Source organism: Acartia tonsa, chromosome 3 (genome assembly GCF_053477335.1).
Source record: "Acartia tonsa isolate MP-2025a chromosome 3, ASM5347733v1, whole genome shotgun sequence".
In the NCBI taxonomy this organism is placed as follows: Eukaryota; Metazoa; Arthropoda; class Copepoda; order Calanoida; family Acartiidae; genus Acartia; species Acartia tonsa.
In genome coordinates this window covers 30638622-30663419 of record NC_137262.1, presented here as the reverse complement: position 1 = coordinate 30663419, position 24798 = coordinate 30638622, and the positions used below count along the sequence as shown (strand labels likewise).

General features: G+C 33.4%; 2 protein-coding genes across 3 annotated transcripts; one reads left to right on the top strand and one right to left on the bottom strand.

Moving 5' to 3' along the window:
- Window positions 1-1172: 1172 nt before the first annotated feature.
- LOC145313896 (apoptosis-resistant E3 ubiquitin protein ligase 1) lies at window positions 1173-24798 on the top strand. 2 transcript variants are annotated; one of them, XM_080153552.1, is made up of 25 exons: window positions 1173-1249; window positions 1571-1690; window positions 2305-2350; window positions 2527-2587; window positions 3394-3486; window positions 3822-3933; window positions 4480-4551; window positions 8626-8689; window positions 9033-9080; window positions 9548-9628; window positions 10039-10108; window positions 14467-14566; window positions 14883-14993; window positions 15377-15455; window positions 15816-15976; window positions 16352-16485; window positions 16751-16977; window positions 17369-17418; window positions 18004-18136; window positions 18628-18717; window positions 19349-19444; window positions 19960-20052; window positions 20330-20481; window positions 24300-24373; window positions 24725-24798. In XM_080153552.1, exons 2-25 carry the CDS (start codon window positions 1576-1578, stop codon window positions 24788-24790), a joined length of 2328 nt encoding a protein of 775 aa, XP_080009678.1. In that variant the 5' UTR covers window positions 1173-1249; window positions 1571-1575; the 3' UTR covers window positions 24791-24798. The 2 variants fall into 2 exon arrangements, with proteins under 2 accessions (XP_080009678.1, XP_080009679.1); XM_080153553.1 differs by lacking the exon at window positions 9033-9080.
- Window positions 5793-8382, bottom strand: LOC145313899 (uncharacterized). The gene is made up of 2 exons (XM_080153557.1): window positions 7249-8382; window positions 5793-7020 (listed from the first exon to the last, which is right to left on the bottom strand). The coding sequence occupies exon 2, from the start codon at window positions 6990-6992 to the stop codon at window positions 6216-6218; it is 777 nt and encodes a 258-aa protein (XP_080009683.1). The 5' UTR covers window positions 6993-7020; window positions 7249-8382; the 3' UTR covers window positions 5793-6215.

Sequence of the window (24798 nt, the reverse complement as noted above, 5' to 3'; positions counted from 1 at the left end):
TTTGTGTAACGTCATTGGGATACATGAATGCATCGGCCACTGTCTTATCCCTTTAGATCCCTGTTTTTTTCATAGTTAGTTATACTTTTGATAATTTTCAGATTATTTTTTAAATTCAATAACCCTAATGAACAAAACATTTAGAATTTAAAGTGCATATTTGTTGTTGAAATGATTTATTCTTACAGAAAAAAAATCATACATGATAAAATAAGTAAAATACGAACTAAAAAATTAATAAATTAGATATGTGTTAGTAGGTTAAGGGTTAGCTGTTATACATATAAAATATTAATAACTAGCATAATAAACTAAATACACAATTTTATTGATAATGTTTAAATTGGTTTGGTGTTTGAGTTTAGTTTGTTAGAGTTGGTTGGTTTGTTTGATAGCAAGCATTTTGGGCAGGAGTAGATTATGGAGGTGGAGGGTCCCAGTTTAAGTTTACTGGGCTCTTTTGGGGACTTACAAAATTGAGGAAAAGTCAAAATTGTAAGGTAGTCTTATAATAAAAAGACTACAAGAGTTCTTGCCAGGATTTGAAAGTATCACTGTAATAAGCGAACCCGCCCCTAGGCTTTTGCGGGTGAAAATACCCCATAAAATATGGGGGAATCTGCACAAGAATAAAGGAAAAATATTTTCCCTTTCACACACACTAAAATAGATAATAAAAGCACACAAAGGATTTCTAGCGGGTTTATAGATCTTGTAGGCACGTAGGTGTAGTTGAAGTTATGAGGAGGGGTTGTTGACAGAAGTTTGGAGGGGAGAGAGGTGGTGAGACTGTTGGTGAGGAGGAGGGGGGGGGGGAGGTAGGTCATCTGGCGGGCGTCTAAGTTAAGCGTCATGGGGTTAAGTTACCAAACAATGTTTCCAAGAAAGGAAACAAAGGAAATCTAAAGATTTGAATAAAAGCTTGAGATGATGTAGCAGGAAAAAAAGCAGGCAGTCAGAAAACTGTTTCTTCTTTTGGTGGCAGAAATCATCTGTGTCCGATTACCAACACTATCTTCAAAGCACCTATCAGGAATCCACGAAGATTTTGTTATCACACAAATAACAAATAATATTGACACAAATAATGTGTGCAGCGGTCAGAGAAGCACACATGTTGTGTGTTACTCCCACCGCGTCCCAATTTAAGTAAACAAAATATTGCATCGCCAATTTGATATATTATTATGTTTTTACTTGAAAATTATTTATTTTCAGATTATGTAAATACAAAATGTGAACAAAACAGGTTTTTATACAATACATAAAATGTTACATAAAATATTTTTAGTAATCAGCTGATTTAACATAGATTGACAAAAAAAAAAATTACGTGTCTCTAGAGGCCTCTAGGGGCGTATCCGCTAGTACTCTAATAGAGTGTTACTTGTAGCGGGCTAAGATAACGATCCACCCTTCTCCCCTACCCAGTTTACCCCACCTGCTGAATGAACGAACTGACCAATAAATGACAGAAATAGCAACATAATTTGACGACAATTTTTCCCTGTGACATAATATCCACGTATATTCTACATCCATTATTGTAATGTATAAAACCAAAATTTAGTAAACATGAGTTCCCGGCAGAAAGAGTTCTGGCTGGCCCTGGGGGTGAGCCTGGCTGTGTACAGTCTACCCGAACAGTTTCATACCTTCCTCTGGAGATGGACTAAATTTGCATTATATGGTAATTTGCAATATCTTTGTAGGAAGCAATCCTTTGTTGTTTTATTGGCTAGAGTAATAAATATATAAATACTTTGATGTTGCACCAGATATTCTTGTACTCTAATAAAGTGATATTCCAAGCTAGCTAAAATAACGATACCCTCTATCCACCCCCTTAACCACATCTCTTCTCCTCCTACTGGATGAACGAGCTGACCCAACAAATTAGGTCCACGTCAGCAACCTAAATTGACCACAAATTTTCTTCTGGTAATATATCCACATATTTTATATCCAGTTTAGAATTTTAACATGTATAGGGATTTGATACAACTATAGAAAATGAAGAAAAGTTATTTATCGCATCTGTATTATAGACAGTTTTCTGCGGTTAGTAAAAGTAAATCATAGATTTGATTCCGGTCTTATCATCCGAAGAACCGGCTGAGAACCTGTTCTAATCCAGCGGATATTAATCGGTTTCGAGGCCATATTGGAAATGATATAATTGCTCTTTGGCAGAAAATGTTTTACTTCTACAGCTTTTATGCTTGCTATGATTTTATACAAAGCTAATAAATGATTCTTTTGGGCAACAAAGAAAGTATCTATTTATATATCATATAATTTTAGGGTTTGGAGTGGGGATTATATCTTTTGTAACAGTCAATCTATTCAAGTAAGTAAGATTTTTTTATATTTCTATTTTTATGCCTTTATGAACAAAATGCATCTAGTTTTAAATTTCTGTGATTTCTCGTCATTTTTTATGGCACTTTTGATATCCTAAACGTTGACACAGACAGAGATCCTTTTATTATATTACATTTCTAGATCTAATAATTCTACTTGCAGATCACGAAGAAAAGAGGTTGTAGTTGTGTGGCCTGAAAGTTGGACAGCATCTAACACTAAGGTACAAGGGATCTAACGTGATAAGACAATGGCCGATACATTGATGTACATCCCCAATGAAGATACACATAATTGCCCTTGTGAAGATTACAATAAGTGGCTGAAACGTTTGGACACCTAACTTAAGGAACTAACCAATCAGAATTCAATAAAAGTACCCAAAGTTGTTAAGCCAACGAATAGAAAACGATTATAAATAGATCATAAATCATTTGGGACTTGTGTAATAAACAGCCCATTTTCCCTTCCCTCCCTCCTATTTTACATTACTTGTTTTCTTTCGATGAAAAAAAATATTAATAAACGATAGGGTGTCCCATTGAGTAGTGGTTAGCGCACTACGCTGTGGTTGGGAAAATCCGAGTTCAAGTCCCCTCATAGATATTGCACTTGGATGACAAATGCTGTTGCAATTTGTCAGAATATAACCACACAACCTTCCTGAGATGCCCTTAGGTTGTAAGAAGGGAGATTTGTAGGAAGTTAGGATCCTACCTATCAAGCAACTGTAATCGTGCTTTCCCTCGTCCATGCTCCTCATTCATATGAGAGTGCCATTAATTAGGGTGGCTTAATATGGAACACCTGCCAAAACTCTAGGCCAGGGTGATGTAATAATTGAGTAGCTTCCACGAGAATTGCGGGTCAGCTTGTAATGTAACATAGAATACACCCAGCTGTGCGCGAAGCTTACCAATCTAGGATTGGCCAGATGATTCTCACCTCAAATCTCCTCGTGCATTTGAATCCTAACTTCAGATAATCAAGGCTACATACATACACATTAATAAACGATTATTTCTTTAGGTGATAAAGTATGTTGTGGATGAATCTCCTTACATTACTTGTCAAATACTCAGAGACAGGGAACCTGTCACTTATGACCTGTCATGGCAGAATGTAAGTATTTCCAGTAGCGCACCTACTCTAGAGGTTGGGTATGTCCACATGTCTTTTCAAAACCTGTCAGATACTCATAGACAGGGAATCTGTAACTTACGACCTGTCATGGCAGAAAATAAGTATTCACAGGAATAAAAAAGGATAAGACAATGGCCGATAAATTGATGTATATTATAAAAGTCAATATGTGTCCATTTGTAGTTACCCTTATCAGATACTTTGACACGAAGTTACCAATGAATATTGGTGATAGTGCAGGTTCTGTTCAGCCTTTCCTAATTTCTTTGCTGCGGTATGTCTATTCTAATACCTAATGATTTGTCTTTGTACAGGGAGAACTGCAGGTGATATTCCCTGCCAAACAAGCTGGTGAATACAGAATATCTTTCTCCTACAATGGTCGGGAGGTCCGGCATAGCCCTTGGGTCAGGTGGATCTGTCCAGGTATGATTCATCATTAGATTTTTCTAGGGGAGAAAGGGGCTTATTTTCAGCTTGAAAAGGCTGACGAATAAAGAATATTTTCGCCTTAAAATGGTCGGGAGTTTCGCCATAGCCCTTGGGTCAGGTGGATCTGTCCAGGTATGATTCATTATATGAGATTGTTTTTTTTTTTGTTTGATTAGGGATTTATTAAAGAGTCCAGTATAAATTAATATCTGATTTTTTTTAACTCGAATTCGTAAAAGATACCTTTGATTTCCATCTTGAATCGTAAGAGTTAGCCTATTATATAATGCAGTAAGGTTTTTTTGTCTGTAGCTTAAGATTCCAATTTGAATTACTACTGAACTGATCGAGTATTCCATTTAATTGAACTTCTTATAGGACCCTGGACGTTTAGGCTGTTTAATTTTTCCATCTAATTTGGGGATTTAGGCTATTCTACTACTTTCCTAATTGTTTTGAATACAGAGCTTCAAGTTCCTAGGAGCGCAACCGCTATTATAAGATAAATTAATAATAGGTAAATTAATTTTATTCATACAGGACCTCCAGACCCCGAGCAGAGTGAGGTTACCGGCCCATGGGCCGCGGGTACTACCTTGGTTATGACACCAGGTTAGTGATATAGAAATGTAACTACCCACAGGGTGTAGACCCTGTCGCGATTTTGTAATCAGCTAATAGAAATTAAGACAAAGGAACAGAAAGCAATTGGCTAACAGACAAAAAGGCCTTGTTAATTTAAAGTAGTACAAATTTTTCTGAAAACAAGGATGACAACATCCATAAAAGCGAAGCACTGAAACTGTAGGACAATCGGACATTAACACTTGTATAGTGTCAGAACTGAATAATCAGAATTTAAATGAATAAGAGTCAAAGCAAAATTGTGAGTAAATTTGTTGAAAAACCTGCTTGATACAGGATAATGTTTATGGATATACATAAGTTTTAGCACTTGATTATAAAGTTGCTTTGTACTCTGTTGTCCCAGGAATCAGTTCAGTATACCAAAAATCAGAACAATCGGATAATTAGATCACATAAAAATTTGATGTTAAAAAAGTAAAAAACTAAATCGTACCTAATTACTACAGGAATCACTGTGCAAAGTTTGAAATCGATAGGACAACTCTAACATGCCTAAATTAATGAAAAAAAAGCTATTAATCTCGGATGGACGGACGAACGGACCGACCCTAAATATAGAAAAGCTTCAATTTTATAAAGCATAAGATTAAAATAAAGACTGATAAAAGCATAAATTTCTATATTTGATTAAACTCTCTGCAGTAACGATTCTAATTTCCAAACGAATGCAGGAATAGGATATATCCAACAAGCGAAATAAATCTAAAATAATATTTTGGGGGTGGGGCAGATAAAGAGGTCGTCAATTCTATTAAGTTTTGCGGCCCCCCCCCCCCCCCCAACGACAGCTGAAAATCACGTATAGGTTTCGTGATAAATATTTATGAAAATTCGAATGGATAGGTATATTTCATATTTAAATAATTTTAGTTAAACAATTTTTTGCGGGAGGGGTAATTATTTCTATGAGAAGCTACCCTGTTAAGGAGAACCCGATCGGTTCAGCAGTTAGCGAAATCCTTCGGTATGGATAAACAGACAAACAAACATTCTTCTACTTTATCATAAGGACTAGTTGCTTCGCCTCTAGCCTCTAGGGGAGGGCGTGGGATGTCATAATAAAATCCTAAAACCATCACAAGATATTTATAAAGCTTTCCAAAAAAGCACAGCCTATTCGTACGTGTAATTTCCGAGATCTTTAGCTTCAGACAAAAAACCTTACCACTTTATATTATAGGATATTAGTAAAAAACAATTCAAATATATTATATTATTATTATTTATTTACTTATTTTATTATATACGAGCGGATGCGCTACGTGTGGAGCTACGGTCACGGGTATAGACATCCTGTTACTTTATTAAAAGGGTTTTATGCATTTAATAAGTTATTTTTTCGCATCGTATTATAAACAGCTTTCCGCGGATATAGAATGTACAATTATAAGATTAAAACTGGCTTTAATCTTATAATTGTACATTTTTATATTCGTAGAAAGCTGGATATAATACGATGCTAGACATAGTTTTTTCGTATTGATGAGAACCGGTTACTATCCACCGGATTCAAATGAATACGAGACATTATATAAATTACTAACATAAATAAAAGGTATACACTATACATATAAATACAATAATACATACATAAAATCATTATCTAATACTGGTTTAGAATGAAATGGTTAAGGAACTGGTCTGCCAGAATCATCAGAACTGGATGTATCCATGGATCTTATGCTCCTTGGCCGCTCAGATGAAGCTTGGAATCCTGCAGATGAATCATCAGAGCTGGATGTATCCATGGATCTGATGCTCCTTGGCCGCTCAGGTGACGCGCGGAATCCTGCAGATGATGAACTTCTGGTGGCGGGGGAGGATGCAGGGGAAACTATCACCTCTTCCAATTGAATGCTATCGTCGTCTTTTAACCCCCCCTTTCTTGTAAATACCCAGACTGCAATGATGTACAGGGTTGCATAGAGAGAGGAAGCAAAGGATATTGCTGAAATACCGTAACTGCTTCGAGTTATGTGTACAGCACAGTAATACTCACTGTCACGGTCCATATACGTTATATTTCTGTACGTAACAGCAGCGTAGATAAAGAAAGCAAAGAACATTATTACCTGGGACAGAAGCATCGCATAGTGAGAATTAATAATAAGCCAGACAACAGTATTGTCTTTTCTTGTTAGCGTTCCATCAGCCAAGGCATCCTCTACCATAATCTTACAAGCCAGGCCAATGATGACAATAAACAAATTAATACATCCAGCAACCAAAGCGAACTCCAAGAAACCAACATTGCACTCTAAGGGATCTTGAGTTACATACAGCATCAAGAACAAGGTGGCAGATACCAGCGGCAGGATGGGTCCTAACAGCTGGGCCGTGTTCAGATGCGGGCTGTCACATGGCGGGTTCTTGGTCAAATCCAAATTGTATTTATTCCAAGTCATGTTTTCGGCTGATTCACTTCTTTGTAGTCTAAAAAATAAAATATAATTAATACACAAAATCTAATTTTGATAAAATAATAACAAATTTAAATGCTTACGTAAATATTATAAAATTATATAATTAATACCAGTTTTGTTAAACCCTAGGATCTAACAAAATTATTTGAACCTTGAATCTTTTTATTTTAATATCCGCAGAAAGCTATCTATAATACGATGCGATAGATAACTATTATAAATTAAGTAAAAAAAATACCTTTCTTGATGAAAGTCAGATAACCTTTCTTGAGGATAGTCACGAATATAATGAAACAAAATAAAAATTGGGACCGTTTTTATACCCGTAGATTTTTGAAATTTAAATTCGAGGATTTTTTAAATTTTAGTTCGCGGATTTTTTTTCCAAATTAATTATTTTCGAGGATTTAAAAAAAATTAATTATAATTTTTTTAACTTCAATATTGAAAACAAAATGATCTAAAATAGTTTGAAATTAAATTATTGTGTTAAGTATAATTTTTGGTAAAATAAAAATAAAGTAAGGTAGAGAACAGCTTATACCAATAACGAAATTAACTCAGAAAAAAATCACGAAACCTATACGTGTTTTACAGCTGTCATTGGGGGCCAACACATCGTTATGACGGTTTTTGCCCCTTTTTTGGGGTAAGGAGTCGTTTTAGGGCCATAGACTATTTCTTCATTTTTGTAGAACTTTTCATGGCACATCTTTTGTTATTTATGCATCAACCACCTCCGGCGAACCGTTTTGCCGTTATTTTCCGCCATAGGCGGAATTTTTTACGTTTTTTGCCGTTCCCGAGGATCTAATGGGCAATTTTGGTAAGAAGACGTTGATTTATCAAGATCACTCTGAAATACTGTTATTTAGGCATATCCAAGCGATTTTTGTCAAAAGAAATTTAAAATGCACATGATTTATGTTTCTTTTATTACTTATGCTATAGAAATTATTTATATTATATTCACTTCATTTTCTTGTTTTAACAATTAGCTGCAAAAAAAAATTACTTAATATGAAATTTAGTAAATTAAATTACCTAAATACAAGGATGACAACATCCATAAAAGCGAAGCACTGAAACTGTAGGACAAACGGACATTAACACTTATATAGTGTCAGAACTGAATAATCAAAATATAAATATATAAGAGTTGAAGCAAAATTGTAAGTGTAAATTTGTTGAAAAACTGCTTGATACAGGATAATGTTTATGGACATACTTACATTTTTAGGGCTTGATTATAAAGTTGCTTCGCTTGAAATATTATGCTTTGTTGTCCCAGGAATAAACATACCAAAAATCGGATGATTAGATCACAAAAAAATTTGTTGTTAAAAAATCAAAAAAAATCAACATGTTTAAAATGGACGTACGGACATTCTTGTAATGATTATAGAGTTGCTACACTTTCTAAATCGTACCTAACTACTAAAGGAATCACCGTGCATCGATAGGACAATTCTAACATGCCTAAATTAACTAAAAAAGCTATCCGTTTGTGACGGACGGACGGACCGACCATAATTATAGAAAAGCTTCGCTTTAAAAAAAATATATTCCTTATTTTTTTTAAAACACCCAAAATAAAAGGGAATTCATTTTTTAGGTCAACTGACACAGTCACAACTAAAGTTAAAAGATGCATACAAGAATCTCATTCATACGTCAAGGTAAGCTTAATTCAAATGTAGAAAAGCCTCGCTTTAGAATTGTCGTATTATTTTAACAATTAGTGTCAGGTTTTTTTTTGAGGGAGGGGACATTGGGCTCTTTACTACACTGGTTACCAAAGTTTCAATTAACGTTCGCTTATTCGTTGGTTTAACAACTTTGAGGACTTTTATTAAATTTTGATTGGTTGATTCATTAAGTTGAGTGTCCAAACGTTTCCTTCACTAATTGCAAGCTACAGAAGGGGCAATTTTGTGTATCATCATTGTGGATAAATATAAATTTATCGACCAATCTTTTCTCCCTTTAGATCCCTGAATTTTCACTAATGTTATGGTTTAGATTTTGGTTTCGAACTCGTTGGTCTCATGACAAAGCCTTCACAAAGGGGTAATCATTTTAAACCATACAATGCTTAAAATGAAATTACTTTAATAAAATACTATATTCAGTTTTTCATTCATTTATTTACAATTTATTGGGAAAAAAACATATAATGTTATCCAGGGAGGGAGATGATATTGGGCTGTTTATTACAATAGTCCCCAAAGTTTTATGATAACGTTTTCTTATTTTAATTCATATAACCCTGGAGACTTTTATTGAATTTTGATTGGTTGGTTTATTTAAGTGTCCAAACGTTTCAACCACTAATTGTAATCAACAGAAGGGATGATTTTGTGTATAATGACAAGGGATGTACAATGTACATGAATTTATCGGCAATTGTCTTATCCCTTCAGATCCCTGGATATTATTGTCGTTATTAATACTACAAAAAGCTGCTCTTAATGTAGCACAATTTTTGTTATTTTGTTATTGCTGTGCTTGTTTTGAAATGATAATTCTTGTTTTAGAAGTGATTGTTCTGATGTACGAATAGAAATCTCAAATTCTTCCATGAATCTAAATGAAGTAGAGACACAGGTAGAATCCAGGTAATGCATTTTTAAATGTTTGATTACGTTGTATGAAGAGGGATTCACTTGGCCTATGTCATCGTAACAACGAGAAATTTTCAGGCAATTCTCATGTTATACCTACGAATTTTTAATTAAGCTAAAATTAGTTTGGTCCTTGACTGATTTAACCTTGCAACTAACTTTGAATTACTTTAAGGTAGCATAATATAAGTATTTGTTGAGTAGATATTGGTATTAAACAACTCCTAGACTAATAAAACAAAACCGAAAAAGGGCTAAATATATATACACAGTCCTAAATAAACTAGGTTAAAGTAGGTAAATTAGTTGGTTAAATCAAATAACATTCTGTAGTATATACTTTAGTTACAAGAAACAGAATTTATAGTTATATTTTTAAATGATCTTAATGAATAATTTTGCAGGTCGTCAGAAATCTCTCTGTCTGCCAGGTTTATTCTGTCTGGTGTTTACACAATCAATGTTTTATATAAGGTAAATATTTTATTATAAATTTAATTCAAACTAGGTGACTTGCCCCTAGCCTCTAGGGGCACCCATTATAAATTTTAGTTTCAAAAATATATATTTCGGGATCACAGACTATGTAGTGTACAGATAATAGTTTGTTTACCTAACTAATACTCTGGTATTTATAATATTATATATCCCAGGACCATAGACTATGTAGTGTACAGATAATAGTTTGTTTACCTAACTAATATTCTGATATTTATAATATTTTATATTTCAGGACCATAGACTATGTAGTGTACAGATAATAGTTTGTTTACCTGACTAATATTCTGATATTTATAATATTATATATTTCAGGACCATAGACTATATAGTGTACAGATAATAGTTTGTTTACCTAACTAATATTCTGATATTTATAATATTTTATATTTCAGGACCATAGACTATGTAGTGTACAGATATTAGTTTGTTTACCTAACCAATACTCTGATATTTATAGTATTATATATTTCAGGACCATAGACTATGTAGTGTACAGATAATAGTTTGTTTACCTAACTAATACTCTGATATTTATAATATTATACAGGGTGAGTCAGAAAAAACTGAGTTTTCCGATTTTCTGATACAACCAGTAGGAATATGGAAAAAACAATTATAGGTTCTTGTTCTCTATAAAAATATACATTAAACTTAGAAAAGGTGTTTTTGAATATCTCTGAAAACAACGGCGCTTTTTAGAGCATAAAGATTTCAAAAAGTGTGTGTTATGACTTTTTCGGCCATTATTTTGTACTTTTTAGGTAGATTTATTTATAAAAAAAAAATGTCTACCATTCTAAAAAGATGAGCAAACATTTTTTTTGATTATTAAAATTTTTATTCAACAGAATGTAAATATTCAACATCTTAAAAATACAATTTATTTAAATTAAATTATCACATTATAAATCAAACGTTTTGTTGTAATCTATTGTTAAGATTTAATAACCCATGACTAGAAAACCAGCTCATGACCGGAAATATTTCATCTTGTTACCTAAATTCCTCCCCCCCCCCCCCCCCGGCCCTCCCCCTGAATTTCCTCTATATTTGGTGCAAGACTGGATTTAATCTTAAAAATCTCTGCCCCCTTTTGACAAATTATACTTGTGTGTTATAATCCATTTATAATAACTTCATTTAAATAGGGTAGGGTTTCTAAAAAGCATTTTTATTTTAAAAATTCAAACCTTGATAACTTTTCTATCTTAAGAGATTTTTTTGTCAAATAAAAAGTTTATTTTCTTTTTACTATTAGCTACGTTATTATAAAAGATTCTTTTAAACCAAATGCATCACAATCAAGAAATATGAAAAAATGACAAATTGCAGTATTCTAAAAATGCTTTTGTGAAGAGCCAAAAAGCATTTCACCTTTAAAACTCATTAAAGTACTTTTCTTACACCTTTTTCTAAATAAATATTGAAATTTTAAGATTTTTTTATACAAAATAGATGAGTTATTTTAATTTTTCTTGATCAACATTTTTCACACAAGGCATTTTTTGACACCATACACCTATCATAGAGGCCGCATTTTTAGAGATAATGAAAAACACCTTTTCCAAGTTTCATATGATGTGCTTTTGTACAGAGAACAAGGACATATGATTATTTTTTCTGTATTCCTTCTGGTTGTTTCTGAAAATCGAAAAACTCAGTTTTTTCTGACTCACCCTGTATATTTCAGGACCATAGACTATGTAGTGTACAGATAATTGTTAAGTTTACCTAACTAATACTCTGATATTTATAATATTATATATTTCAGGACCATGGACTATGTAGTGTACAGATAATAGTTTGTTTACCTAACTAATACTCTGAAATTTATAATAATTTATATTTCAGGACCATAGACTATGTAGTGTTCAGATAATAGTTACGTAACTAATATTCTGATATTTATAATATTTTATATTTCAGGACCATGGACTATGTAGTGTACAGATATTAGTTTGTTTACCTATCCAATACTCTGATATTTATAATATTATATATTTCAGGACCATAGACTATGTAGTGTACAGATAATAGTTTGTTTACCTAACTAATACTCTGATATTTATAATATATATTTCAGGACCATAGACTATGTAGTGTACAGATAATTGTTAAGTTTGTTTACCTAACTAATACTCTAATATTTATAATATTATATATTTCAGGACCATAGACTATGTAGTTTACAGATAATAGTTTGTTTACCTAACTAATACTCTGATATTTATAATATATATTTCAGGACCATAGACTATGTAGTGTACAGATAATTGTTAAGTTTGTTTACATAACTAATACTCTAATATTTATAATATTATATATTTCAGGACCATAGACTATGTAGTTTACAGATAATAGTTTGTTTACCTAACTAATACTCTGATATTTATAATATTATATATTTTAGGACCATAGACTATGTAGTGTACAGATAATAGTTTGTTTACCTCACTAATACTCTGATATTTATAATATTATATATTTCAGGACCATAGACTATGTAGTGTACAGATAATAGTTTGTTTACCTAACTAATACTCTGATATTTATAATATTATATATTTCAGGATCATAGACTATGTAGTGAACAGATAATAGTTAAGTTTGTTTACCTAACTAATATTCTTATATTTATAATATTATATATTTCAGGACCATAGACTATGTAGTGTACAGATAATAGTTTGTTTACCTAACTAATACTCTGATATTTATAATATTATATATTTCAGGACCATAGACTATGTAGTGTACAGATATTAGTTTGTTTACCTAACTAATATTCTGATATTTATAATATTATATATTTCAGGATCATAGACTATGTAGTGTACAGATAATAGTTTGTTTTCCTGATCAATACCCTGATATTTATAATATTATATATTTCAGGACCATAGGACTATGTAGTGTACAGATAATAGTTTGTTTACCTAACTAATATTCTGATATTTATAATATTATACAGGGTGCGGCACATAAATCCGGACTTTTTTAAAACGGCCATAGTGCCAAGAATACTTGACCGATCAGGACGTTTGACCCAACTATGAAAAATATAGGTAATGAGCTTTTTACCCATAAAAAGCTTTGGACGATGTAGGACGTGTACTCTGAGCTGGCCGCGCATATGTTCAACTAAGCAAATTCGAAGTGCGCAGATTGCTCATGAAACTTACTGAATGTACTGTTAGATACATAGGTTAGGTACTAGAAATTACTAGAGTTCTCTATGCAAGTTGACTTGCCCGTGGTACTCCGGCAAATTGACACGTGGCAGATTGTGAGATGTCAAAAGCGCAAAAAATCTTGAAAATTTCACGATTCTCGTCTACAGGGGCCCATATGGAACCATGAATCTGGATTTAGACTATGGGTTGCGCTGACAACCCTAGCTAAATATTCATGCCATTTCCAAAAAGGTATAAAACGTCGTTCTAGCTCAACTGTGGCCCAAATAAGAGCCGCCATGTCGAAGGGTAGCTTGAAAGATAGGAATTTGGATCCTGCGGTTACTCATCCCCTAAGGAAATGTGGCCTCCCAGCAGCCGAGATCTTAATCCATTGGACTATTTGGCCCAGAGCTACTTTGAAGCATGCACCAATAGACGTGCCTATACCATCAAGACCTCCCTCATTGCCACTATCAAGGAGAACTTCGCCAGTTTGTACAGGGACATGGTGACCAGGGCCTGCAGGCGGTTCAGGGGGCGGGTAGGGGCGGTAATTGAGTCAATTACAAATTAGAAAAAGTCCGGATTTATGTGCCGCACCCTGTTTATTTCAGGACCATAGACTATGTAATGTACAAATAATAGTTTGTTTACCTGACCTGACCAATACTCTGATCATAGACTATGTAGTGTACAGATAATAGTTTGTTTACCTAACTAATACTCTGATATTTATAATATATATTTCAGGACCATAGACTATGTAGTGTACAGATACTAGTTTGTTTACCTAACTAATACTCTGATATTTATAATATTATATATTTTAGGACTATAGACTATGTAGTGTACAGATAATAGTTTGTTTACCTAACTAATACTCTGATATTTATAATATTATATATTTCAGGATCATAGACAATGTAATGTAGTGTACAGATAATAGTTTGTTTTCCTGACCAATACTCTGATATTTATAACATTATATATTTCAGGATCATAGACTATGTAGTGTACAGATAATAGTTTGTTTACCTAACTAATACTCTGATATTTATAATACTATATATTTTAGGACTATAGACTATGTAGTGTACAGATAATAGTTTGTTTACCTAACTAATACTCTGATATTTATAATATTATATATTTCAGGACCATAGACTATGTAGTGTACAGATAATAGTTTGTTTACCTGACCAATACTCTGATATCCACAATAAATCAACTCAGCTAGATCTCGTTCAATTGTTAGGTAGGATTATTTTCATAATAACAATAGTAAACATCTTTCTTGGTTAAATCCTTGGTTATATCTTTTTAGATTTCATATATAAAGGAACTAAGAAAAAGTAAAGCAATTATAAGCTTGTAAAAAGTTAATTGATTGAAGAAGTACATACACTAAAAAAATGAAAAAATGTGGACTTAGGCAGTAAATATAAAGAGATTATATTTAAGTGCCAGATATTTAGGTTCAGAACGTCTTGCTGGCCTACAAACATAAGATTAGGCTATTAGCTTTGCTACCAAACTAAAAGTTCAAATTTTAACTTTACCTGTTTATTAAGGAGAAACGTATGAGAAGCCTAAGGCAGTACATGTGTACCTGACAAATAAAACATTATCAATCAAAGAATACATGATGAAGGTGATTCCATGGACACTTGTCACTCATAGGAATATATACATTTACAATGGATATAGAATATATATTGTGGATATATTTAAATGAAAAAAAATTGTCGTCAATTTAGGTTGCAAAAAGGACATCGTATATTGGTCAGTTCGTCAGACAGGAGGGGATGGGGTAAATGGGGGTATCGTTATTATTGTCAGTTGCGAGTTTCCCTTTATTAGAGTACATAAAATAATCCAATTGGTAATTCTAAAATACTTAAATAGCGTTTATTAAGAAAAAATAAGACCGCGCAATGAATAATATTATTATTGTTTTTTATTTACGGCCAATTAAAAATGTATTTTAAGTAATATTTTCATTCCGCAGTAGCATGCTGTAATTGTTAGAAATAAGTAAAGACTAATGTATATAAAAATTATAGGATAAGTCCCCGGTTAAGTCTAAGCCTTGATTCCAAATGTTCTGAACTTGTTGTGATAAATGAAAGTTTTCCAAATTCAAGGTAGATATTAACCCTTACATAATATTTTAAAATATTACTCATATCTCGGTTCAGTTCTACCCTCAAATGTTTTTCCAGACCTCCTTATTAATACAGATTTTCTTGAATTATTGGTTAACAAAATTTGACACTTGTGTGATTATGTTCCTAAATTCATAATTAATGTTACTAAATCTCTTTTTAAGTTGGACGATTAATGTGGCTGATTGAGCATCTTACTAGTGTAATAAATCTATTGCCTAAATGGCACTGTCTTAATGGTTAATAGAATGGAAAGATATAAAGCAAAACCAATACGCAGACTTATCAGTCACTGATTGAAGTTACGCATTGACAGAAAATAAGAAATTATTCATTTAGATGTGTTCTGCGAGGGCCACACGTGCTTGGCCTGGCCGCTGGCTACTATACCTGTCTGGAGAAAAGGATGGGCGGAGCTGCCTCCTCCCTGGAGGAGAAGAAGGAACATTTTACTAAGATGATCAGAGATTATCATAATAATTCTTACTTGCAGTTGTTAGGTAACTTTTTTAGTTTTTGTTTGAAGTATTTTGTTCAATTAATGGTTATTAAAATCACCATTTCTTAAGTTAAATTAATCTAGAATTGTTAGAGGTGATAAATGAGCCTAAGAATATCATAGATCACCAAGAGCCAATAGTATATCCGTCTAAAGGTCAAAAAATAAATCTTATGTTAACCTTTGTTTATTGATGAAAACCTACATCGATTGTTACAATCAGATCAAAATTCTCAATTCTTACTGTCATTACATGCTAAGGAGGTATGTTTACTGGTAAAGTCAGATATATTGTATATTAGCACTTGATTGAGAATGTATAAAAGTCAACAAAGGATAATTAAACCTTACTTTATTTTATTGATGATATTTTCAGGAAATGTGGACTATCTAAGAAACTCAAAGGTCTACCTAAAAATCAAACGTCACGACATCTATGACTCAACCCTGAAGAGTGTGCGAAGCTTATCTAAAACTGACTGGCTCAAACTATTTGTCATCAAATTCGAGGCAAAGAATAATAAAAATAGAATGTATAATACGAAGTTGACATATTTAGTGATTTATTAAAAATACCTTCTGAACTTTTGAATTTTTCTATTCATGCTTTTTAATGTTTGCCTGTACTATGGTAAGGGGGGGGGGATGAACGAACTGACCAATGAGGTCCATATTAGCAAGCTAAATTATTGACAAATTTTCCCCTGTCAATATTTATATTCATTCCAGGTAAATCCTATATCTATTTATAAATCATATTATTCTTTGATTGAAGGGAGAGGATGGTTTAGATCAAGGTGGTCTACGCCGCGAATGGATGGACCTGTTCTCAAAGTTTATATTCAACCCTGAAAACCGGATTTTCATGTCGGTGGAGGCTGGTGGTAACGGGGTCCAACCTAACCCATACCCGCCTAAACATGTAAAAACAGATCATTATAAATTAATTGGAAAGTTGTTGGGGAAATGTTTGTATGAGTCATGTTTTGGTAGAACTTACAGGTGAGTTTTAGCATTATTTATATAGTAGCAGCACCTAGGGATGAGACAATGGCCGATAAATTGATGTACATCCAAATGATGATACACAAAATTACCTCTTCTGTAGATGTCAATTATTGGTGAAAATGTTTTGACACTCAACTTAATAGCCCAACCAATCAATAGCACCCCTAGTCTAAATTAAAATGAATAAAGTCAAAGAAGTATCGAGTTAAAATTTTCTTATATTTCTTGTTGGCTTATAGCTGTTATATCCGTAATGTTTTAAACCTAACATTTTTGCAATAAGAATATTAAGATTTTTAATTTTTTCTTTATAATTTTTTACATTGAAAATTTTAGAATAACCAGCTATATCAGAACATATTTTTCATTGAACTACCCTTTTCAGATTAAATTTACAAGGACAGCTGAGTAAGAGCACATTAACACAAATGCTAGGCAATTATGCATTACATTCTCAGTAACTATACGGAGATTTTTATTTGTAACCTTGCGTAATCCTATTCTATAAAGTAGTAAGGTTTTTTCTGTAGCTTAAGATTTCAATAACTACTAAACTGGTTGTGTTCTCATTTTTATTGAAGGTACCGGGATAGATTTAGGTTATGTTATTTTCATATCTAAGCCCATTTTATTTCCCCTTCTTACACCTTTGAATGCAGAGCCCCTAGATGCGAGGGGCGAAGTCACTAGTGTGTATGCAAAAAGAGGAATTGTAGTTTTTCCTAGAAGTGCCATGTCGAGTACAAATCCCCCTCTCTTCTTATTATTGAAACAAAGTGAATACAAAGAGGGGGGGGGGGGGTGTTAGTTTTGGTTTGTTTAATTATTGTCAGATGAGTTAAGATTATATTGAGCCCCCCCCCCCCTCTTTTTTAAAATTTTTTAAGGACTGGCTCTTTGACGAAACCACCTTGTAACTTTATCCAAGATTTATTTCAATATTCCTGTTTAACAAAAAGTGTTGTTTTCTTTCAATTTTTAACATCAAATGCCGCTAGTGTAATGCTTAAATAAAAACAGGATCTGACATTCTGTACACTCATTTATCAGTGGATGCACCAGAACTTTACAAGAGTAAGATCAAATATATTCTGGATAATAATGTGGATGATCTACAACTTACATTTACACAAGAAGAAGAAACTAGCCCAGGAAAAAAAGTTGTTTTATTTCTATAAAGAAGTACATTTTTCCCTTAACCGTTTTGAAAAACATCTAAAAAAATTATCATTTTTACAAACATTAAAAAAAAATAGCGAACTCATTAAGATTAGGTTTTTAGTTTTTTCAATGCTTTGAGATTTCACTGTTTACGCGCACTAGTAAGTTTTATCGATTGCCATGAATATTAGAGTTTCAATTTAATTTTCCAATATTTTTAAATGTTTTTTAGTGCCTTTCAAAGTTTTCTTTCAATGTTTCTCATGGTTTTCATAAGCACCGAAAGAAAAAATCTTCGAACTGAAAAACATAACGAAAAAATCTACCGATGAAAATTTTCCAATAAGTTTACGATTATCTTTCTAGTGCTCCGTGCAAAAATGTACAATTTTCCACTTCCTTTTCAATTCATTTTTTAAGTATTAAAGACGAAAGTTTTGTATTATTAAAACCTTGATTTTAACAACTGTTTTCTTGACCAGGTGTGAGAAAAAGCTTGGATCTATGCAGCAAAGGATCTCACAAACTTGTGAATGAAAAGAACAAGCAGGAATATATCTACAGACTTGCAAGGTTTATTTTCCATTATTTTCACTATATATAGTTCGGAGAGAAATAATAAATCAGGGAACTAAAGGGATAAGACAATTGCCATTAAATTGATGTCCATCCTCCATGATACACAATTACCCCTTGTTTAGATTACAGTTAGTGATTGAAACGTTTGGAAACAAAACTGAATAAACCAACCAATCAAAATTCCCAAAGGTTGTTAAGAAAACGTTATTATAAGACTTTTGGGACTAGTGTAATAAGACTTTAAATCGAAGAGTGAGCATTTTGGTCAATCTTAGCAAGACACACAAACGGAAGAAAACTTTATTTGTGAAAAATAATAGATTTATAGCCCTAGATGTGCCCTTTTTTTACCCAAATCTGCATACTAACCAATAATATTGCTCGATTGTTCCCCCACTGTTTTCCTATTGACTCATTTCATAGAGTAGGAATCTAGATCTTCTATATTTATTCAATTAAGGGGGGGGGGGTGACACTTTATCCTTTCACTCCTAAGACAAAGCCAATACTCTCTTTTTTCCCAATAGTGACAGAACTCCCTCCCCCCTCTCTTATTGATAAGCAAAACACATATGTACTGCACTTGTTCATCTTTTTAAAGATTAATGGACAATTTCTTGTAAAGGTTCCTACTGGTTGAACGTGTATCCAAGCAAACAGATGCTCTGCTGGAAGGACTGCACAGTATTATACCTGTAGAAATACTCGAGATGTTTGAGGAATGTTATTATAAAGTAGCCAAATATATTAGCTGCGCAATTCGTGTTATAAATTTCCATGCTTTGAATGCATAAAAAAACACAGAATCACGCTTTAAGTTTTACTAGTTCTATAATTTTGATTACTCGTTATTTTTTTCAGTTTTCTTTAATTTTGTATTGTAATACCTAATCTTTTTTTTAAACTAGAATGACAATACCCTTAAAACAAAGCTCTGAAATCAAATACTATAACAAATGAACATGTATTAAAACTTAATAAGTATGAACAAAAATTATAAACTTGTTGCAAAATTGTGCAAATACAGGATTCTGTTTTAGGACATACTTACATTTTTAGAATTTTATTATAGAGATGCTTTACTTGTTGATCTAGGAATCTTTGTTTATAAAAAAAATAAAAGAAAACTTATATCATACAAATATTTGTTGACTTTTTGGTAACGATTATATAGTTGCTGCGCTTTCTAAATAGTACCTAATTATTACAGGAATCATAATAACATGAAATGTAGGAGGGAGAGTTGGAGTTACTGCTTCATGGAATAAGAGAATATAATGTTGAAGACTTAAAGCTTAATTTTACTACTGTTGGTTATGAATCTTATAGGTAGGCTTGCAATCATTATTTAAATTATTTTGCCTTGTTGAACTAAGCACCAAGCCCTTGCTTGTTACTTTAGGTCAAGATAGGATAGTTTATATTAGCTACTTGTCACCTTGTGATAGTCCGCAGGATTAAGCTTCTCAGGGTTTAGGCATGGGAAAACAACTACCCCCAACCTTTTTTGCAATTTTAAAAATAAGGGGTGTACATTGCTCAACATGCATCTTGTGGAAAAAGCCCTCATTTTTCTGTTTATTACTTGGAAAAAACGTCTTTTTAGGTTTCTTACAGTTTTGAGTTGGTTCTGGACGGCTCTGTCCCACTTTTCCAAGGAGGACATGGCAAAATTTGTCCAGTTTGTGACAGGATCATCAGTCTTGCCTCCAGGGGGGTGGAAGGAGTTGTCTCCAAAGTTTCAGATTGGTTTTACAGGTAAATGAAATATTAGCCAATTATATAAAGTAGAAAGTTTTTTTTGTCTGAAGCCTAAGATTTAGAAACGATTTAGTTTTTCTTCATCTTCATATATGGTTTTAAGGAATTCTATTTGTAGATTTATGTATTGGAATACAATCTTAGAATACAGAGCTCCTTGATATCAGGGTCGTAGCCACTATTATCTGTTTAATATGTATCAGTTTCTGCACTAGGCATATAAATCACTCCCAAAATAGCAGAATACTGCAAGCAAAGTTGTATATATATTAGGAATGGCAATCCGTCTATTTGGACCGGATTCCGATTCTTCGCGGAATTCGGATTCTTATTTTTTGACGGATTCTGGATTCCGGATCCTAGCAATACTTTAAAAGGCTTTTTAAAAAAATAAATTAAGGGATTAGGTATATTATACCGGATAGTGGGAAGAATCTAAAGCTCCGTTTTTTCATATTTACTGATCTCTCCACTTGGTGGTGTAGGTGGGGAGAGATTGGGGGGGGGGGGGTGATCTTTGTCTTCAAAGGATTCTGGATTTGCTAAAAATTGGGCGGATTTCGGATTCGGATTGCCGACTCTACACAGTTCACTCGAAGCGACAGCAAGAGAAAAAAAAATTCCCAGGCATAAGACTAACTGCTTCTAAAACATCCCAATGAATGTAGCAATTTAGTAAAAAAATGAAAATCTGGAAATGAGGGCTTTTCGAGAAAAAGCCAAAAACACATTCTTGTGATATATGTGAAAAAAACAGTCAATCAATTCATACTAAATTTTTTTCTATTAGTCGCCATAGTTTCATATTTCTGAAACTGCAACAGTTTAGAATTAGGTCAGAATGAAATATATAGTTGTAGTTCAAATTTCTGTCACAAGGTGTTTTAATCTAGGTTTGATTTAGTTCAATTTGCAACTTCTTTTATGCAGGTTTTTTAAACACATAACAATCTAGCAATCCTGATATGAATTTCATTGAAAATAAAACTTTTAAATTATAAAAACAATTTTATAATATAAAAATTGCCCAATTTTACAATTCAAATGTTTTTAAATTCCTTACTACTAAACTTTAAATCAGTTATTTTATCCAATCTATATCAGTCATTTCAGCATCTTTAATGTCATTATTAAAAACATTTCAGTTTAATTATTTACAGGCTTTCAGAGAATATCTAAGGCAGCAAAAACACAGCACATAATTATGCATGTATTTATTGTAACTGATGTATTTGTTTGATAGCAAAAACTCCATTAGGAACAACTTATAAAAGGAAGAGTCATTCCAAGGCAGGTAAACCTAAAACATATATACCAAGTCTACCTGTTCTAAAGCCAGTCAAGTGTTGTCAATGATGTGTTATGGTTGAAACCATCTACAACCTTGTTGTTTAAAAGTAGAAGAAGAAATATTGGTGTAATTTTGGAAGAAGATCAAAGGGTGTTAGAAATTATGACTTCTAATGTAGTTAAAGATAATCTTAAAACTAAAAGGTAGAAAAACATCAGGCTAACAACACTGTAAATTAATAACTTTATTAGTACAAAAACAACAGGAAGAGTAATAGCTTTATATAGTGATAAACTTATACCAGCCAGGGAACTTAAGAGGATGATACAGTTTAATAACATCTACTTAAATGAAGTAAAAAAGCAAAGCTTTATTATAAGAACTTTGCAAGGAATAAAATCTATTGAATCTTTCATCCTCCAATTCAACTGTAATGGTCTCCTTACCACCCAAGACGAACTCCACAACCTTATTTCAACCCTTAACATCCCAATTATCTGCCTCCAAGAAATTAAACTCTCCTGCAAATCCAATCCTAAACCTCTCCCTGGCTATAACTTCATCAGGAAAGAATCGACAAGACCGACCTGGTGGAGGAATAGCCTTCCTCATTGCCGAAGACATCCCCTTCACACACCTCAACCTTAACCACCTCTCCAATGGCCCCCTTGAGGTTGATGGCATCCAAATTTCCCGCAATGGCTCCCCTCTACAAATCATCAACCTTTACCTCCCCCCACACTCCTCTTGCCCCCCACAATACACTCCTGACTTTAACCTCCTTTTCGAAAATCCAAATGACCTTATCCTAGTCGGTGACTTCAATGCCCACAACCCTGCCTGGAACTCGCATCACCCTTGACCAATCTGCCATGAATCGTGGGGAGGCTCTGCTGGAAGCTCTCAATTAGAGCAGCCTTTGCCTCCTCAACGAGGATTCCCCTACCCGCCTTCCCCCCAATGGCCAACCTACCTCCCCTGACCTTTCCTTATGCTCTGCCCACCTTGCCCTTGATTTCTCCTGGCACACCCTTACCACCCTCCGTTCTGATCACCTTCCCATTCTCCTCTCCATTCCTGAAATCACCAGATCCCCCCGTCCGGTCAAAACCTTCCACAACTTCCATAAAGCAGACTGGGACACCTTTACCCTAGAAACTGAAACCCTTTTTGAAGACCTTCCTGACCCTTCCTCTTGCTCCTAAGGTGAAGCCACTTTCCGCCAAATCCTCCAAACTGCCTCCAAACACACTGTTCCTGCTGGCTTCATCAAAAATTCCAACCCTACCCTCCCTCAGTCTGCTAAACCCCTTATCCAGCAAAGAGACTCCTTAAGAGAAACCAACCCCCATGATCCTCAAATTCAAATCCTTAATGACCAAATCTCCTCAATAGTAAACCAACATTCCAACAAAAAATGGCAAGAAACACTCCCACCCATCCTTCCACAACGTCACAACCCGCCCTGGCCCTAGATCCAAAAAATTCACCCTTCAATCCATGTTCCTTCCCACAAACTACAAATCCACAATCTCCAGACTCCACACCTCAGCTGTCACCCAAGCCATAAATTCTTACCCCCCTAATCCTGTCCTTAATCAAGCTCCCCCTGACATCAACCCCTCCGAAATCCAACTCCCCAGGCACTACAGAACCATCCTCTCCCAATTAAGATCCAACTATTGTCCTAAACTCCAAAGCTACCTCCATTCCATCAACGCTTCCCTACCCCAGAAACAGTCCAACACCCCTTTTTCATGCCCAAATAATCCTACAAATCTTACTCCTATGGACCTTTGGCAAAATCCCACCCATGTAGCTGCCTTCCTCTCCTCTCATCCAAGTTTCATAAGAAAACAATTGTTAAAAGAAGTATTACTTATCGCATGATGTAAATGGTATAATAGAACATATAGAAGAAACAAGGAAATATTCATCTGATTATACATTGAGATCAGAAGTTGGTATTAATAAGGAAAGAGACTTTTTAAAGGTTTTCTTAAACTTAGATGAAGTAGACAATTACAGGGATGCTATAAAAGATCACTTGATCATTATCAATAGGAAAACAAACTAATATTGTGTGTCATAACATAAGACAATGGCCAATAAATTGATGTACATCCCCAATGATGATACACAAAATTACCCATTCTGTAGATTAAAATTAGTGTTTAAACATTTAAACACTCAACTTATTGAAACAACCAATCAAAAAGTCCCTAAAGTTATTAAGTCAAGAAATAAGAAAGTAACTTAATTTTAGTATCATTAAATGAAAATGAAATGATTAATAGCATAAATTTAGTATGAATGATTGACTGTTTTTTTCACATATATCACAAGAATGTGTTTTTTGGCTTTTTCTCGAAAAGCCCTCATTTCCAGATTTTCGTTTTTCCACTCAATTTATACATTCATTGGGATGTTTTAGGAGCAGTTATTCTTATGCCTGGGAAATTTTTTTTCTCTTACTGTCGCTTCGAGTTAACTGTGTCTAATATATATTATTTATGTTTTTAAGGTGAAAGTGGTAGGCTGCCATTGTCTTATACCTGCTCTAACTATATACTTCTACCAAATGCCTCAAGCTATCAGGTATTTACATATTTTTCCACCAGTAAAAAAATATAGTTTCTTTTGTTATGTTGAAAATATGGTGTTCTTATGTAGAGAGATGAGATCTAACTATAGAAAGTAATCTTAGAGTTTTGTTTAATAGTTCAATGTTCTCAACTGTAAGCCAGGTCCCTAACTAATCAACTTTGATTTGATTGTCTTAATATATCTTGGTTGATATTATTATAATCGTATTAACTATGTATTTTATAAGACTGGGTACAGCAGTAATTTTCAGTCTAATTTACCCTCCCTCCCTTAGATTTTTGTGCTAACACTTCCCTTTTAAACACTTTTTCCCCTTTATTGACGATTTAAAATATTTTTAAGGAACTGGAAAGAGTGTTGCTATTGGCTGTACGAGAAGGAGTTGATAGATTTATTATTGGAAGTTAATTTTCAAA